At 36.9% G+C, this 18,226-nt stretch overlaps 1 protein-coding gene across 6 annotated transcripts in view; it reads left to right on the top strand.

The window, feature by feature from the left end:
- ST18 (ST18 C2H2C-type zinc finger transcription factor) overlaps positions 1-16,128 on the top strand; it is a 189,076-nt gene extending 172,948 nt beyond the window's left edge. For all 6 annotated transcript variants that reach the window (XM_032702132.1, XM_032702141.1, XM_032702175.1 and 3 more), the window contains 8 exons: positions 246-314; positions 5,272-5,334; positions 5,421-5,501; positions 6,540-6,761; positions 8,779-8,867; positions 10,324-10,427; positions 12,646-12,789; positions 13,581-16,128. In XM_032702132.1, the coding sequence (XP_032558023.1) occupies positions 246-314; positions 5,272-5,334; positions 5,421-5,501; positions 6,540-6,761; positions 8,779-8,867; positions 10,324-10,427; positions 12,646-12,789; positions 13,581-13,721 (913 nt within the window). In that variant the 3' untranslated portion in view covers positions 13,722-16,128. The remainder of the gene's footprint in view (positions 1-245; positions 315-5,271; positions 5,335-5,420; positions 5,502-6,539; positions 6,762-8,778; positions 8,868-10,323; positions 10,428-12,645; positions 12,790-13,580) is intronic.
- Positions 16,129-18,226: the final 2,098 nt, after the last annotated feature.

Below are 18,226 nucleotides of genomic sequence, written 5' to 3' on the forward strand. Positions count from 1 at the left end.
TGTGTACCATTGCCTCCTCATGCTAAGTTTTACAGGGGCTAAAAACCTTTGCCCTTAACTAGATAATTTTTTCCAGTTATTTAAGAACCACAGTCTTATATTGGCTACTCCTCCTTTGCCAGAACCATATATTAGAGAGTATCTTTTTACACATTATAAGTCATAGATTGTCTGGAGGTTGATGTTTTAGGAAAAAATAAATGTTTTGGTTTAGTAAAATATTACACATAGAATTTTCTTTTCAGTGTTTCTGGGTGCCCATTAGCTGACAAGACATTAAAATCCCTTATGGCTGCTAATTCTCAGGAGCTCAAGTAAGTATTGAAAATTGCACAAATGTTATTGTTTTTTACCTTCAATCAATATGTTCCCTATGTTATTTGAAATGCTCTGAGAGCAATGTCAAATATTTGTCTGAAATGTGAAGTGAATTGGTTTGAAAGCTTTTGAGTTGAAATAAAGTTTACTTTTCTCCATGTGTTGTTCTTCATTCTTGTACCCCTTCATTTTCATGAATTAACCAGGACCTGGGGGAAAAAACTGTAAATACTAGGAGAGAGGCAGCTCTCCCAGTATTTCTGAATCAGAGAGAAATAGAAGATATCTAACATGTAAGAGTGATCTGGCAAACAACTCAGCCTGATCCAGATAGAATAAATTGGAATTATTTAGTTAGAAATAAATCTATTTAGAATAAATCTAAAAATGAGATTAGAATTACTGCAAATAATTTTTTTATTTTTCACTACCCTATACTATGAGTTTAATGTCACTGAAGCAGACATCAAGTCATATGATTTTGTGCTGGCATAATTCTCACCATGAAATGTCACTTACAAAAGGACTGTGCAGGCTCTGCTATATAGACAGATGTATAGGGACATATGAATATTTCAAAAATCTGTAGTCAAGAGAGGCACTGGCAACCAGTCATCTAGTTATGAATTGGCTTCGTCAATAAGGATGTGGGGAAAAGGAAAGGGTAATTAGAGTTCTTTCATAGCTTTCCCTCTGCAACTTGTAAATTGGACCCCATAATAGATGGCTTGGAAAAACTCATGAATGCATGAAAAAAAGGGAGAATCCCATGACTGTCCTTTCTGTCCTTTAGGTTCATCCCTAGTCCAGATAGAACATAAAGTCTGATCATGGCACTATTATGCTTTTTAATGGTGTTAATAGCAGGAGTAACTACATTTAGATTTGAGTCAGTGTTTATCTTCCCCAGATCGAATGTTAGTGGTCTTATTCCTTAGTCTGACAACTTGAATTATAAATGAAATGCTGAACTGATGGTGTCTATGGAATTGGACGTACAGGAGATGCAGCAAAATGGCAAAGAAAGGCCATTTACACAGAAAACTGTCCAAAGCAGTTCCCAAAGCCAGTAGGTAAACTGGCAGATTGACACAATGCTTCATTTTTTGACATGACTGATTCAAAAGGTATAAAATTTAGGTTCAATTTGTTTCCTAAGAGCAGAACAAGAAGCAAGGAACTGACTTGTGAAAATGCTGACAAATTTGAAGTAATTTGCTGAGTCATATATATTTGTCCCTGCTTTTGTTGGCTTTCTGCCATACAGAGACACTCACACAAATATTTTGAATAGTTGCTCCTCATGCACCACCCCCCCCCCCTCCATTCATGTGTGAATAAGTAAATTTGCATACCAATATGGTTATTTTTCCACTAAAGCTTCTAGAGTTTTGGTCATGCCATAAGGAAAGAGGAGCAACAGCATATGACTTAAATGACAAACTGCACACTGTACGCCATGTATAATAAGTGAGTTGTGAAAGACAAAGTCAAAGTTCATGGACATTTCACAGACAGAAATATGTTGCATAACGCACTTAGCATTTAATTTCAATTAACTAGAAAAAGAGCAAAAATCAAAATCTGTTCACAGACAATTTGCAAAAGGAAAAAGCGCTAAATAAAATTATTTTCCACAAATGTACCACCTTATTTTAGCTTCTTGGAAACATAGTTCAGGTGAAATTTTGAACAAAACTCTGCCTTTGGCTAAAAGAAATCTTATGCCAAAACCTGCAGTCATGCTTGCACTGTATAGAACACTATAGTGATATCAATAGTTAATTTTAGTATTGCTATGTGAGCAGAGGGCATAAATGCTCATAGAATCAGGCCAGGAAAGTACCCTCATGTAGTTAAGCATGAATATGAAAAAGCTGTGTATTTTTTTCCAAATGTTATTCATGTTTAATTTGCCAGAATCAAGATATGATTTTGGCTTTAATTATGAATCTCTATGCCAGCAAAGATACAAGGCTTGCATGTGATCCACAGTTTGGAAATAAGGAAGATCTGCTCAGAAAGTGGGCCTTTGAGTCAGATTCAAGAAAATTTTATCTGAGGATTCTTGCTGCTTAGAGCAATCTGAGGTGGTCAATTTAAAACATACTGAACTTGATGATGACTCAGATTTTAAAGCTATAAGGGATAATTGTGGCTGACATCCTATTTCACCAAAGGCTAATCAAGCCTTAAAGAATCTTAAATGTGTACTTTAGAGAGATATTTACTTACAGTTCAGAAACTTTGAGAAATAGGTGGTCAGTCCTATCCTTAGACAAGTTTTTACAGTGGTTAAATGTCAGTTTTTAGGAGACATTCTAGCAGTTCTTCTAGAAGGGTTTCACACAAAACATTGATACTGATACATATTCCATAGGCAGCATGACGTATTTCAGTTAATGGTTTTCTCAGCTGATCTCAATGGGTTTGCCTTAACTACAGTTCATATCCTGTGAGCTTTTGAAGGATCGAAAGAACCAGACATGCTCCTAGATCTGCAGCACAGTATTTAAATTTTATAATTTAAGCACATAGTTATAGTTCATTTTCCTAAAGATAAAACAGTCTTCTGGGAGAAGGGGACAAAATAGCAGGCACTCAATGCCTATTTGCAAGTATTTACATATGAAATCATGGAGAGATTTATTTTTGAAGAACAAATTTGGAAGAATTGTAAAAGAATTTGTAACCTACACCCACTTGAGAGTTGACATCTTTTATTTTGACCTCCTGAGGCCTCTGGCCCTTCAACACAAATCTGATTTTCTTGGCTTTGCACAGGAATCCATTACAGAGTACAACTCTGTAGGCTGGGGCACCAGTTCAAACTCATCAGCCAGTTAAAAGCTGATGAAGATCAGGAGTATTACTGACTGTAAGGCAATACATTGTTGATGTATCTTGTGCTGTGGAATTTCACAATCGATACAAAGATATAACCAATATTTGGAAAACCCAATCCAGTGGTCAAACTTAAGAGTCTTGCTAATGAAGCTTTTTACTGATTTGTCTGTAGTCCACCTGAAATATCACCTTATAATTCCATCAGTATTTGTAATATCTCAGATTCAAATCTTTAGTGACCTCAAGAATAGCTTGTATTCCAATCTGGTTGTGAAATCTGTCTGCTACCAGAAGTGGTAAATACAGATGGGTTGATTTAAAATTTAGTTCAGTGTCTTTTTTTAAGTCCACAACTCTCAGACTCTCAGATCTGAATGTCTCACACAAAGAGCTTTTACCGAATTAAAGTCCACCTCCAGTGTATGCAAACAGCTCTTCTATCTGTGATCATCTGATAAAACAAGTAGCCAAAATTAATATCCATGGTATTTGGCAGGTGTTCTGGATTTACTTGTGAGCATTCACACTCTCCAGACATCTGCCCTTGCTGCCTGCTCCACTGACATTGTGCCCAGTCCTTGTCCCACACTCAGATAGGTCAACATTCAGTGCTATACAGTCGAGCAAATCTGGCACTCTGCAACCCACACCCTTACCTTTGCTGTCAGTGTGAGGCATGTCATTCTGCCACAATATTTTGTTCACAAAATATCATCATGAAATGTTTTGACATTATCTTTTAAAAAAAAGTCACCCCTTTCTTCATTTGAAATTATTTGCTGAATTCTACTTGAATCAATGCATAAATTTGCTCATGTCCAAAAGAAATCAGATTTTTGACAAATTAATTGTTCGCAGAAAACTAGTTTTAAATAATCTGTGAAGAGATGCACCTGCATACTCAGATGTGCTATTACAATTCTGTTTGTAGGTGTTTTCCATGGCAGCCTACCAATGACTAGATGAAATCACTCATCACTTTAAGTCAGGAAAGATTCAGTAACAACTGAGGCCCTTAAGAGCATATTGAAAAATGAAAGTTTCCTTAATGGTTCAGTACAATATTATTTGGCACAACTCTTTCTGTAACTCTGATACTCTGTAAAAATCAGAGCATTTCAAAGTCCCTGAGGAGTGCTTAGTATAAGAACTTTGTGCTGTATAATACAGAAGCATAGAAAAGGCTGACATAACTTATAAAGCTAAATATTTTTGGTGCTGCTTTGTATGCTGAGGTGTGTTTCTCTTCTCTGAAAAAACCCAAATCAAACCACCTCACAAGCATACAATAGCCTAAATGGAAAAAAAATGAAAAAAATCTCTGAACTTCTGAGATAGAAAATGTTACCAGTAAGGTCCTGCTCCAAACCCCACAGAAGTTAGTGGAAAGACCTACTGACTCCAGCTGGCTTTTGGAGCCCGTTCTTCATGTATGAACAGCAAGCAAGAAGCCCACCCTGCCAGACCACTGGTAAAAATACAGTAATGGGCAGGTTTGCTTCTTTTTATTGTGTGGATGTTTCAGTATTAACATTCATACTCGGAAAGACTTGTTTGTTGCACACACACACAGAAACCCCTGAACTATGAGACATAAGCATAATCCAATTGCCCAGCTGAAAACTCAGTTGAATCATGTGCTAGATAGAGATGGTCCCGTGGTATGCTTACAGTGCTAGAACATACAAATTATTAAATTCAAATTCTGGTTATCATCTCCCAATGCTCAAAAGTAAAACTGCTTCTCTGCTTCCATTTTCCTTTCTATAAATAGTGGCAAAGTGCTTATTTATATCTGTACCTGAAAACATAAAAATAGCAAACAAACAAACACATAGCAGTAAATTTATAAATCTATCAATATCAAGCTGCATTTTTTTCTTTTTTAACTTTGATTCTGTACAAGGAAAAAGTTTGATGCAAACAGTGTTATAAACTATTTAAATTTACACATTATATGCAATATATTTCACATTCCTTACTAAAGCTGTTAATAAAAAAAAAAGGCAAAAAAAAAAGCAAACCCCCACAAAAAAGAATCTGCTCATTTTAAAAAAAAATAATCTTTGAGGCCATATTTTATAAGCTTCCTGTATTGTTCCATAGGTGCCCAACACCTGGCTGTGATGGTTCTGGCCACGTAACAGGGAACTATGCATCCCACAGAAGGTAAAACCCGTCCCATCACATGGGGATGCAGTGCTCAGGGTTCTCGGCTAGCAGCAGGTGGCTTTTATTCTGTGTGCTTCTTTCAGCTTATCTGGTTGTCCTCGTGCCAGGAAAGGAGGTATCAAAGTGACTCCTACCAAGGAAGAAAAAGAAGATCCTGAACTTAAGTGAGTATGGAAACAATGATCCACCGCCAGTGGAGGGGGGTAAATAGCCCATAAAAGTTCAGGACTTGAGGGATGATAGGGAGATATCCCAGTTAATCTGAACCATATGAGAATAGTGCCTAGAGCTGGAACGAAACCAAGTGTTTCTGCTTCTAGTGAAGCAGGTGGAGTCCATCACTGAGGAGACTGAACAGTGAGGAAGGATTGCTATATCTGTTTGCACTGGTCCAATTATTTTAAAGAGTAATATGAAAGTGCCATCCAGTTGAAAAAAATTGGCAAAATGAAGGAAAATTATTACTGCCTGAGGTGAAACATGTCAGCTAATTAAATCAGAGTGATACTTTCAAAATATGTCCCAGACAACTTAAATATACATAAGTCTCATGTCTTTATGTATAGATTAGAATTTCACTTAAAGTGGAAACTCAACAGAGATTAACTACATCCCCAGCTTGAATGCACATTCCATTAAAATCTGTAAATGATAACTATCAGAATATAAATGTGAAGACTAAGTTGCTTGCAATGTTGTCCTTAATACTTGCTAATGAAATATGAGAAACTGCATAATGCTGACAGAGCAGCACAAAAAATCCATATCCTTTCTTTGCAAATATTTGCATGGGTTTGCATACAAGTTTTCCAGGTACAGAACCCACCCTCTGCTTCATACCAGAAACCTAGATAGAGAGGAGAGAATGTTGACCTTCCATACAGTTGAAGAAGTGTGATTTATTGCCTGTAATAGAATTTTGATTTTTTTTTTCTGGTAAAAAACTATCTAAATGAATGTTTTATTTTCTTAGTCTCTACAACTGTATTTTAAATTGCCCTATCTTAAGACCAGCTGAACCTCCATAACTCATTTTGTCAGGAATTGGATGTTCAGGTACAGTGTGCCACCAGGGACCAAGTCTTAAATCCATTAATGCAAAGTAGCAAAGGCAGCTGGAATTATTTTCTCAGACTTTCTTGAGACTGTCTTCGTCTGCTCTCTCCAGCGAAAACAGGGATTCTTTTGCTGTGTTTCTGTAGATGTCCAGTGATAGGCTGTGATGGCCAAGGTCACATATCAGGTAAATACACTTCTCATCGCACTGCTTCTGGTTGTCCTTTGGCTGCCAAGAGACAGAAGGAGAGTCCCGTCAATGGGTCTTCACTATCCTGGAAACTGAACAAACAAGAGCTGCCACACTGTCCTTTGCCAGGCTGCAACGGGCTGGGTCATGTTAATAATGTTTTTGTCACCCACAGAAGGTATAACTTTGTGTTTTCTCTTCTCATTTTTCCTTAACAATCCACTGTTGAATTGGCAACGTGTGAGGTTAGAGCCAGAATAAACTGTGTTGAAGTCTTTTAAATAGCAACATGGTTTACATTGCAGCTAGAGTGATACAAAACAGAATTACTTTGAGAGACTTAAACTTTTATGTCTTTTTCTATGTTCCCATTGCAGAATGACTTTCCTAGGTCTTCGGATTAGCGCAGTGCCTACACAGTTTAAAATTAAATAGAGTTCTTTCCTAGGGAAATATGGATTTGTATCTGCACATCTTTAAAAGAAAATGGAAATATCATTTAAATGTCACCAGAAAAGTTTTAGCCTAACGGCGTTCATTTCATGTTGTTTTCATAAACTTTGTATTTAAACAGCTAGAGACACACATAAAAAAATTAAACATGCAGAACTCATATGGATTTAAAAAGTTTGAAGTTATGACAATCTTACAAAGAAAATTAACCTTACAAAGAAGGAGTCACACATATAACCAATAACAATAAACACCAGCTATCATTGTGACAACACTAGTATAACCTGACTGTATTCAATCAATATTACTCAAAGAATCTGGCTATAATATATGAATTAATATCTGCCAAGTTTAGTTTTCTATCTTTAACAGGAATTAAGTCTACATCCTCTGTCTCCTTTGCTTTCTTCGTAACACTCAACCAACTTTTGCAATACAAGAATGTCCAAGGTGACTTGAATAAATTCAGTCAGAGTCCAATGTTATCCTAATTTTATGATCTACATCCCCTGTTAAAGTCTTTACATCAGGACACTAGTGTAAATTTTAGCTAATTAAGCAAGTAGCATAAATAGTATTTTAGTTGGCTGCAACTCAGAGTACAGATGACTTCTGTCCTACATAAGGCTGAATAACACTCAAGATGTTACAAGCAAATATAGCTTTGTGATATGATATCCTTTCCTAGGACATTTGAAACCTAACAAGTAACTCATGGCTTTGAGACAATCTTCCAGTTAGCTATCTGCTCTGGGCAGAGATAATAAGCAGTAATTTAGAGATGAAGAACTAGCATCTTTCCCTGTATAGTTTTTAGCTAAGCCAACAAAAACTTGCTTGCTTTTGAATTATTTTTTTTTCCGTGTGGAAATGCCATGTCTGTTAGGATTTTTGTTTTCAATTTTTACACACACACACACACACACACACACACACACACACACACACAGATCAACCATTTTCTTGTGGAACAAAATTTTCCTTCACTCCTTACTTGGCTACATCTGAATACAAATCCTTCTGCCAGTTCTTCAGCATATGGGTATTTCTTCCTTGTTATTTATATAGATAGTATTAAGGCAGTGCAATTCATCTTAGCCCTTTAGTGGGCTATAAAAATTGCCTCAGATAATTACCAGCTGATGAAATTGTAAGCTTTGAAATAGCAAAATGTAATTTAACGTGAACAGTGGTTAAAAAGCAAACTGGCTATATAATAGAACCATTCTAAAAAGCTATTACAGCCTATAGGGTATATCCAGAGTTATTATTGTATTGATCATTATTATGTATCAACAAAATGATTCAATAATTGTGCATCATGACAATCATCGTATTAATTAAATTTTTTTCGGATAGTAAACTTGCCATTTCATAGGACCATACTGTCCCTCTCCTCTGGAGCACAATCCCTCAATAAAAACAATTCATAAGTGTTGGAACTTCAAGAATTCTGTAAATGCATCTTCACATAACTGTAGCTGCCATTGCTATTTTGATTATTTTGAAATATGCTTAAGAGTTGTTTACTTATAGGTTGAGATTTCTGTACCAATTTTCAAGCTGCAATATACAGTTAAATGGCTCTTTATGAGTTATGTCATTCCCCGAAGCTATACTATAATGGAGATACTGATGTGACCTTAGGTACAGAGGTCTGTCCAAGTGCATGATAATATCGCCTGAAAGGATTGTTGCCATTTTCAAGTGGGTGCTAATGTTTTTTTTCCTATCTGTTTCAGCCTGTCTGGTTGTCCTCTGAATGCACAAACCATAAAAAAGGGCAAAATTTCAGAAGAATTAATGACTATCAAGCTTAAAGCAAGTGGCGGTAAGGAGATTTGTAAAAGACGATGACATTTATTTAGATAGAAGGGCCCTGACTCCCATTTATGCTTATGCCCCTTTATGCCATTCTGGCATTAATTCTCACTACTTTCAGTTGTCTCTAGTAATAAAAAATCTTAAATAACAAAAATCTTTGCATGAGAGATTAAAAAATTATTCCCATTTACATCATGATAAACCAACATTGAGGGTATTCTCTTGTCTAAGAGCATTATTTTTTTTATTTGGATATGCTTTCAATACTGTTGCTATTAATAAATTATTAGTTACAGATTAGGAGGACTTGGCTAGCTAATGACTAAGGTGAGAAGGGAGAAATATTGTGGTCAGAAATTGACTCATCTCCCTAACTTGAATACTACCTGGTTTAATATCTACGCAGTGCTTAGGTAATTTTGCTAACCCAAGTGCAAAGCAACAATTACCAAATAGTTACAGAGGGAAATGTGTGGGAGTCTTCTTTCTTATACAGTGTGCTTTAGAAAGTTGAGCATTGAGCCAGGATTCAGGAAACAGTCTTTAGCTTCCAACTGCTGAGCAAAATGGCTGTGTTATTGCTTACACATTTCCCAAGCTGGCTCCCCAGCAGACTCAGTTCAGGGCTCTAGGTTTTAACAACTGTGGCACAAATCTCCGGGCAGAGTTCGTCTCAGAGTGATCCTAAGCAGAAAGAGCAACATGTATTGCCAGCAGCTGTAACTGCTCTGTATTTTTCAGGACAAGACTTCAATTAAAGAGCTGAATTTTTTTTTATTTTTTTTTTCTATCTAACTTGGTGGAATGTAAAAATCTACCTTCCTTTTTTTTTCTATAATGCTTGTTAGCTTTCTGATAATTTTGTTTTTACTGTTACTTAAACTTCACTGTTTATCAGATATAACTAAGGCTCTGGTTATTGAAGTTATTCTGCACAGAGGTTTGGTTCCACAGAAATTCTTACAAGATCAGAAGCAAGTACAGATGAGCTTATTAAAGTCATCAATTATACCAGTGAAGATGTTATCCTGGGGTGTTTTCTGAAAGAGAAAGGTTGCCGTTATGTTTTTTTAAAACAAACAAAAAAACCAACCCAAGGCCCATACCCAAACACTGCAAAAATGCTCTTATATTTTATGATAAACTTTCCTCTTTCTGGGCAATTTTTCCTTTCTGCACCCTTCAGCTTGTAATTGCATGTTGCAATGGGAAAAAAAAAAAGGAATTGTGAAACTCAAGGACTAAGATAGCCTCTTCTATGTTTCAGCTCATATAGATGCTTTACAGGTAGGACACAATTTTGACAGTAAAAGCAAAGTAAAAGACAATTTAAGGATCAAACATTCGATGAAATACTTGTTATCTTCTCCTTGTTCAGTAACGAGTAATGTAACTTGTTAGTCATACATCCATTTACATGTGGACACTTTAAAGCTGATATTGTTATTTTCAACTATTTACAGGTATTGAGAGTGATGAAGAAATAAGACACTTGGATGAGGAAATAAAAGAACTGAATGAATCCAACCTTAAAATTGAAGCTGACATGATGAAACTTCAGACTCAGGTATGACATTAACGTGAAAGTTTTACCTTTTCTTATGCTATGTTTAAGCATGATAAATAAATTAGATACTGTGTAAATGCTATGTTTAAACATATCTAGTCTCCCGTGCACTAGTTTTTCCATTGTTCTGTGGCACTTATAAGTACCAAAAATCCTACATGCTTTTTTGTCAAGCTCTTGCTTGCCTGTTTTCTGTAAATCAGCAGCAGGTTCCTGGGTATTGTCTTAAAGATCTAGTGAATGACAAATTCAGGGCATTTGGGAGCTAATCTTGGCAAGCAGAAAAAAACCATATTTACAAAACAAAACATTCATTTTCCTTTGTTGACCAAACGTTTGTTGACCAAACCGTGGAGATCTTATGACTTGAGTTTTAGGGAGGATATTACCTCTTACTAGCACACTCCAACTCTTAATGCAAGTTGACTTTGTTCTTATGTGTACCTAGGAAAATCTGCCTAGTTCACTGTCAGTTATCCAAATAGTTTGAATTTTGCCTACAGACAACACCTGGTAAAGAATGTATGCCTTGTGCTAATTTGTGTAGCAGAGGAGTTTGATGGGAGTTAGGGGAGTTATTCTCTTTCATTATTTTGTATACTGGAGAGGTTAAATTACCTTTAAGATGCTGATAATGGTTCTATGGAGTGAGCTGTGTAGGTTCATCCCTATAGAGACTCCTACATGCACCTGGAAGCTAACCTGGGTGGACTGTGTAAAAGCAAGACCAGAAACGTGCTCAATATTTTTTGAATAAGAGTTTAAGTGAGATCTGGGAACTGAATATAAGTCTAAACTGATCTAAACCAAACTCTGTGTAACCACACTCCACTGTATTTGTACCACATTGGAATGCGTAATGTTGATTCGTGCTGGTTTTGTAAAAACCACTACATGTATGGTCTAAATAAAGGAGAAGTCTATGCCACTTTTGCTGGATCTAAACTGAAACTGCAGGGGAGCTGTGCTCTGAGCCTCGGGACACTTAGTTCTCTCTGGTGATCACTGTGCTGTTTGTACGGAGATTGCCCAATTTATGCAGTCAGATTTCTTCTCCCCAGACTTGCTCCGTGGCGAAGGCAGTCTGACCAGTAAAGCTTGAACTGAACTACAACAGAAGCAATAACTCCCCTACCTCCTTTTAATCCATCCCAGCCAGGTGTTGGGCTGCTATGAACACCCTCCAGAGGAGAGGTTGTGGTGGGTGGCAGGCAAGCAAAAAGGGGGTTCTCACAGTGGGGAGTTTTGCTGTGTATGAGGAAAGAAAGTAAAGTGGCCACAGCAGGAGGCAATTAAGTAGTGCAAAGAGGTGCATACTAATAAGGATGGGGGGGGCATAACAATCCTGGATGTTACTGCACCCTTATGTGCCTTGCAGAGCTGTGGCCAGGCACAGGGATGTCAGCCCTTGGTTTGGCCCTGTCCCACTGCCTGTTCCCAGAGAAAGGAGAAGGGCAGGAGGAAAGCAGGCCCTGCAGTTGCTGTTTATGTTTTTTCAGCACTGCTTTGACATATAAGCCTTCAGAGCTGAATATATTCCAGAGCTCTCACTTTAAAAAGATACCATTTTTCTACCTTGGCTGCTTTTTCTTGCTCTTTCCAAAACCCTCCTTTTGGTTCTGTTGGTCAGAGATCATCTTTGTGATGATCGCTGTGCACTCAACCTCTCATATCAGTTTCCTTTCCACTCTATTTTTCTCTTATTGTTTCCAGTGCCAGCCCTGCTGCTAATCCCAGCCAGCCCACAGCTCACCCAGGAGCAGGGCGGGAAAGCAGCACAACAGCTAATACCCGTGCCCTTCCCATTGTGGTCGATCAGCAGGGATGCTGTAAGAGCAGGACAGCAATGTAAACATCAACCCCCTTTCTCCTTCCCTCTGCCGGCCCTGCGGCCGCACTCTCCATCCCAGCTCCACAATGACCTTCCCCACTGAGCTCAATTCCCTCCTCCCGCTGTGGGCCACCCTCCAGTGCCTTTCTGCCACAAGGTTTCTCCACGAACAAGCAGTGAAGTCCATCGATTCAGAGCAAATACAACCTCTTCTTTGCTTTGAATATTTGGGGGAGTAGTTATGTCTCTCCTAAAAAAACATAGCTGAGTTTCATATCTGTTGTAGCCCCTCTCGTAATCACCCAACTTACATTTTGGGTTCAAACTGGAGTTACAATGCTGCCAAGGGTCTACTTGTCTGTGTGTTTGTGCATGCCTATCTTTTAGATTACATCTATGGAGAGCAATTTGAAAACAATAGAAGAAGAGAACAAACTCATAGAGCAGAACAACGAGAGCCTGTTGAAGGAGTTAGCTGGCTTAAGCCAAGCCCTTATCTCCAGTCTCGCTGACATTCAGCTTCCACAGATGGTAAGACCACAGCCAGCAGCTTTGCACCTTCTTTGAGACTGTCTTGCCAGCACTTGAAGCAGATGAGCAAGCTCAGGGACCAGCAGGAGCACTGGAGCTACAGTAGCAGAGAGCTCTTTTAGCCTGATTTACTTTGCAGAGATGCTGGATCATGAAATCTGTGTGATGGCAGGCACAGTTGCTTCCAGGACTGAGCCAGCACTGGTATCTTTACCCTGTACCACACTGTTCAAGGCAGGCTTTTTCCCCATCCCTCCATATCTGAACATCCACCCTGCACAAAGAGTGAAAATTTCACACTGAGAATCTTTATTTACTCTGCTCCCAAATCAAAACTTTAAACTGTTTAATACAGGCGATTTTTCTGAAGCCAAAAAAGCTCTACCTTCTCAAAAATTTCACACCTTGCTTGCAAACACAGGCCAAATCCACAGAGGTACTTGGGTTTCCAGTCCCCTTTCCAAATGTCAAGAGTGCCACTGAAAGATTAAGTAAGGACGGTTAGGGGGAATGTCAGCCACAATCTCAGAGCCAAATAAGCAACAAAAAAAAAAGCTACAGTAACCATAATATCTCCAACTCCTTTGCTTGCTTGGAGAGTGTATGGATCCCCCCAGCACTGCAACTCCTGTCATTTCCACAACCCCTCTATTAATATGGATGACTGCCCTGTTTATGACTTCTCCCCAGGTGCCATATCGCTACTTTTCCATGCTTTGGGGCTGGGTGTTTGGGGTTTTTTGGCCTTAATTTTATCTCTTACAATTATAATCTGTTTTGTCTTCATTTAGGGGCCAATCAGTGAGCAGAATTTCGAAGCATATGTAAATACACTCACAGACATGTACAGCAATCTGGAACGGGACTATTCCCCTGAATGCAAAGCTCTGCTGGAAAGTATCAAACAGGCAGTGAAGGGCATCCATGTGTAGGATGTGAAAGCTGCTGGGCAACAGAAATTACTTAACAGCAGTAAACTCCAGATGGATCTGTTAGGAGTTCATGTACTGCTAAGGGGTGTAGGTTGCCATGCTGCATTTACAATTGCAACATTGCACTAATTTTTTCCCAGCTGACATAAAAAAAAAAGAATAAAACCACAACAGACTATTTGTATTAACAGCAATGCACTCTGTTAGTATATTGTATTTATTTCAGTACAATTTCTTTTTTTTTTCTTCTTTTGCACTCAGTTTTTGTAAAGTGAATGTAAAAAGTGTGTGCAACTATTTTTTATATTTTTTATTTATTTCTAATCAAAGAGTTGGTTTTTTTATCTTTTAACAGCATTTTTGCAGCCTGCCATATTTTTACAAATGTGTTTATTAATTTATTTTCCAACAGGATTTTAAATAGACTGAAAGTTATACTGTAAATTAAATAACTTGCTGGGTTTGTACAGGAAGATAAAAAAAAAAACCTATGAAAGTAACAAATGACTGAACCGTGGTTCTAGTTTTATTTTCCTCACATCCTGCTTTTTTATAATGGCTTTGTATCAGAAATGGGTTTGCAGTAACACGAGATGTGAAGATGCACGGAATGAGAAGACAAATGGTGCCCACTAGTGGGGAACTTGGGCTCTTAAAAGCACAGTATGCTGGAAAACAGTGTGTTAAAGAATACGTTAGCAATAATGAAATATAGCAATCAGCAAAGCACTTGACTTGGCTGTGTGATTTAGCCTATGAGAATGATTATTTAAAATGTTTCAAGAGAACTTCAGATTTATTTTACCACTGCAGTTTTTGTTCAGAGTTAGCTCATGAAGGGAAATGACAATTCTCTCTAAACAAGAAGGGTAATTAGGCAGGTACTGGTACTTTTTTAGTATGAGACGTTGAGGTTTTACCCAAGTGACCAGTATTGCTATGGATTTGGATTTGAAAAACACAAGCACATCCCAAGCTAAAGGCTTTTTGCATAACGAGTCGAACACATCTCCCCTGAAATGGCATTTAATACTGGTTTGAACTTAACGGCAGCTGAGAAGGCAGCGGTCTGGAGGGGAATAATACTCCTCTGGCCTGACGGTGGTTGCTTGTCTCTTGGAATGACTGGTAGCAACGCCGTGACTGGTTTCTCCTATCTTTCTTCACTAAGACTAGGCTGATACTGAGTTTGTTACCAGTCTCTTGGTAGGATACCAAGTGCTACAGAGTGTAAGACAGGTGGAGGTGTGGACAGACGAGCACTTGCACAGAGGTGCCAGCGTGCACCTCGGTATCTGGTTAGCCTGGGTATGGAATTTCTGAGTCCGTCAGAAACTAGCGGTTGCTATAACAGAGGCAATGTCTATTTCAGGGATTGTAAGTAATTAAGCATTGTTTCAAAAGTTTTTTTTATATTTATTTTTTTTAAGAAAAAGGTATAAACAACCAGCTAAACTGCCTTTTTTGTATGCACACACACCTCATGTGCATATGTGCCTCAGTGTAAATGTATACATGGATCTAGCGTGTGTTTAATTTTTCCGTGCTATAATGAAAGTGTTTATTTTTATTAGCCGCATTTATATTTAGATTGAATATGATGGCATTCACAGGCTTGACATATACAATTATATTATTACTGTTTCTGCACAAAAGTACTATTCAGAAGTGATTCAACTCTCATGCACTGTGGTCACTGTTCTGCGTTAGGTGGGGCTTGCTTTTTGTTGGGAGGTTGATTCAACTCTCCGATCTTAGTTTAGACAGGGGAAAATGTATGTTCTTAGGAGCTGTGTTTATTTTTAAATTGATTTTTCAAAAGCTACCATACGTGCTGTCTAATATAAATAGGAGAACACCAAACAAAAATTTGCTATTAAAGTTATTGTTCTTGCTAAAAACACAAAAAGCAAACATTTGTTATACTTGTTAAATGCATACAAAATGAGTTCACTCATTACAAAGACTAAAATTTAATTTACTAAATATTTTAACAAATTTGTTATATATTTTATTTAAGTAAAAAAAATCTCTTACTGACCTATGTATTTATTATTATGATTTACTATGGCTTCAGGTTAATTTATCTGTGTTTGGTTGTTTGCTCAGGATGTTCTGTGAAGTATGTTTGTATTTATTTGCCTCCCTTGTACTTGATGTGTTTTGTAATGTGCACTGTTTTTTTTTCTTTCAGTTTTCCTTTTTTTTTTGTGTTTAAATGCATTGATGAGCTATACTGTAAATTAGACCTTTTGTAAAGAGCAATGATGTATGCATTTTTTTAATTTGGAGTAGTTTGTATACTGTTTCTTCATACAATTAATATTTCTTACATCAAAACAACAAAATTGTGTTCTGTGCTGTACATTTGGTGTATGGTAGAAAATAAAATTGATAATGAAATATTGCAGCAAGCTTTTTGGTTTTTTTATCCTCTAGATGTTGACTTATATTATACTTTCTTAACTGCACCTGGCACTATACAATGTGTCAGATGTTTCACTTGCTTTGTGTACAAAATGTGTCATCCCTGTAAGTAAATGTCTGATATAAATAATTTAATTAGTGTTTTACTTTGTCAATTTGAAATAAGAAGGGGAAAAATAGAACCGTTTAAGAGGTCCTTTTCACTTCCAAAGGGAAAAAAATCAAGATGATAATCACTGCATTATTTAGTACATTCTTTTCTTGGCAGTTGTAGACTTCATTTATACTGATAAAGTACAGGATTTGTGCTGACCTTTAACAGCTGCTAAATGATGTTTAAACATAAAAGCCATTGTAAAGTTTCCAGCAATTCGGAACCGCCCACTGTTCCAGTGCAATTTTCTGTGGAGAATTGCAGTGCTTAGACATTGCACAAATAAAAATCTGCTGGTTTTAGAAAGACAATATTTCCACCTAATGGACTTTCTTTTTTCACTGCTCGTTGTAGCGAAAACAGGTCAGTTTTATTTAGGATGCATGCTAATGGCTTCAGGAGCATTTCTTGTCTCAGATTCCAACTTTCTACGGATAGAGAATAATTTTCACTTAGAAAATAAGGCAAATTTAAATCCCATAAAGTAACTGGTAATTGTTTATTTGAATAGACATATTTAGATAAACCAAAATGGACCCTGACACTAAAAAACTATGTCCTGAATTTAAATAGAATTTCAAAATTTGCATCACATGAATCCTGGATGTTCACAAATCTTGATGAGTTTGGACTCTAGAGTCAGCAAAAGGCTGGGATGGAGACAGACCTGTCCTGGGAAGCTCTGCTCCACTAGGGTTCAGAGTTTTCTTTGTTCTAGCACACTTACCCAAAGACAGCATGAACTGGTTCTTAGTTCATTATTAGTTACTTACATAACATGTCTTAATGAATATAAATAATATTTTTAAGGGTTCTTAAAATTACTTTCACTTGGACCTTCAGATAAGCAGACACTAAAGGGGCAGTGTCTTCTCCCGTATCACAGATGAAGCAGAAACAAGTTTCCTTTAGCAATGTGCCCTAGTGCTAAACAGACAAAGACTGCAGCCAAGATTTTCATTTTGTCTGACTGCCTAAATTCAAATCACAAATTTAGAAGGCCTTATTGTCAGATAGGCAGCTCTTCACATCTCATTTTTCAAAGATCTACACTGAATCTGATCATCTGCTATTTATAAGACTGGGGAAAGACAGTGGTATGAGGCTGTTAGGCTCTATGTACATGTTAAGAAAACTATGCTGTATTCTCAAATGTTTCCAGCAATCTGAGAGGAAATGTGAGCAGAAAAATACTTTTTCTAGTGGTTTTGGGTGGGAAATATGATATTCACAGTTAATTGATTACATTATTATTATTATCTAAAGACTATCTTATCTACATTCATCTTTAAACAACTTGCTCTGATAATATTTCAGTATTGAAATTACAGTCTTTCTCTAATAAAAAAAAATAGTGTAAATACTTAAGCCATATTCATTATTTAAATTATAAAGGCTGAGGAGTCAGGAGTATCCCAAAACAACAAAGCATGTTGTGCTTGAAACAACCTTTAAAACCATTTTTGTCTTCTGAAGTTTCCGTTTTTTAACAATAGTTCTGAATCTATCCCTATAGAAAGGGGGAAAGTACTTAATTCAGTAAAAATACATAAATTCCAATTATTGAATTAACTTGAATGGAACTGAAGTTTTAAATATTAAGGAGAAGGAAGGGGAGCAAGAACAGTTAACATTTGTTGTCCTGACAGATCAGGAAGCCTATCCTGCTTCTTAAATAATCACAACAAAGATTTTTAAGTCCATGTTGTAGAAAACAAATTTTGTAGAAAACAGATTCTATTTTATTCTATTAGAATCAGAATTTTGTATAGAATTCTATATTTTATATAGAATTTTGTTTCTATTTACTAATTAAGCATCTCTTGTCTCCTTCTGACTCAGTATATCTATCTATGTCATTGCTTTTCTACTCGATGCCCCTTCATTCTACTTACATCGTACTTTTAAGAAGTCACGGTATTTC

Source organism: Chiroxiphia lanceolata, chromosome 1 (assembly GCF_009829145.1).
Source record: "Chiroxiphia lanceolata isolate bChiLan1 chromosome 1, bChiLan1.pri, whole genome shotgun sequence".
Lineage (NCBI taxonomy): Eukaryota > Metazoa > Chordata > Aves > Passeriformes > Pipridae > Chiroxiphia > Chiroxiphia lanceolata.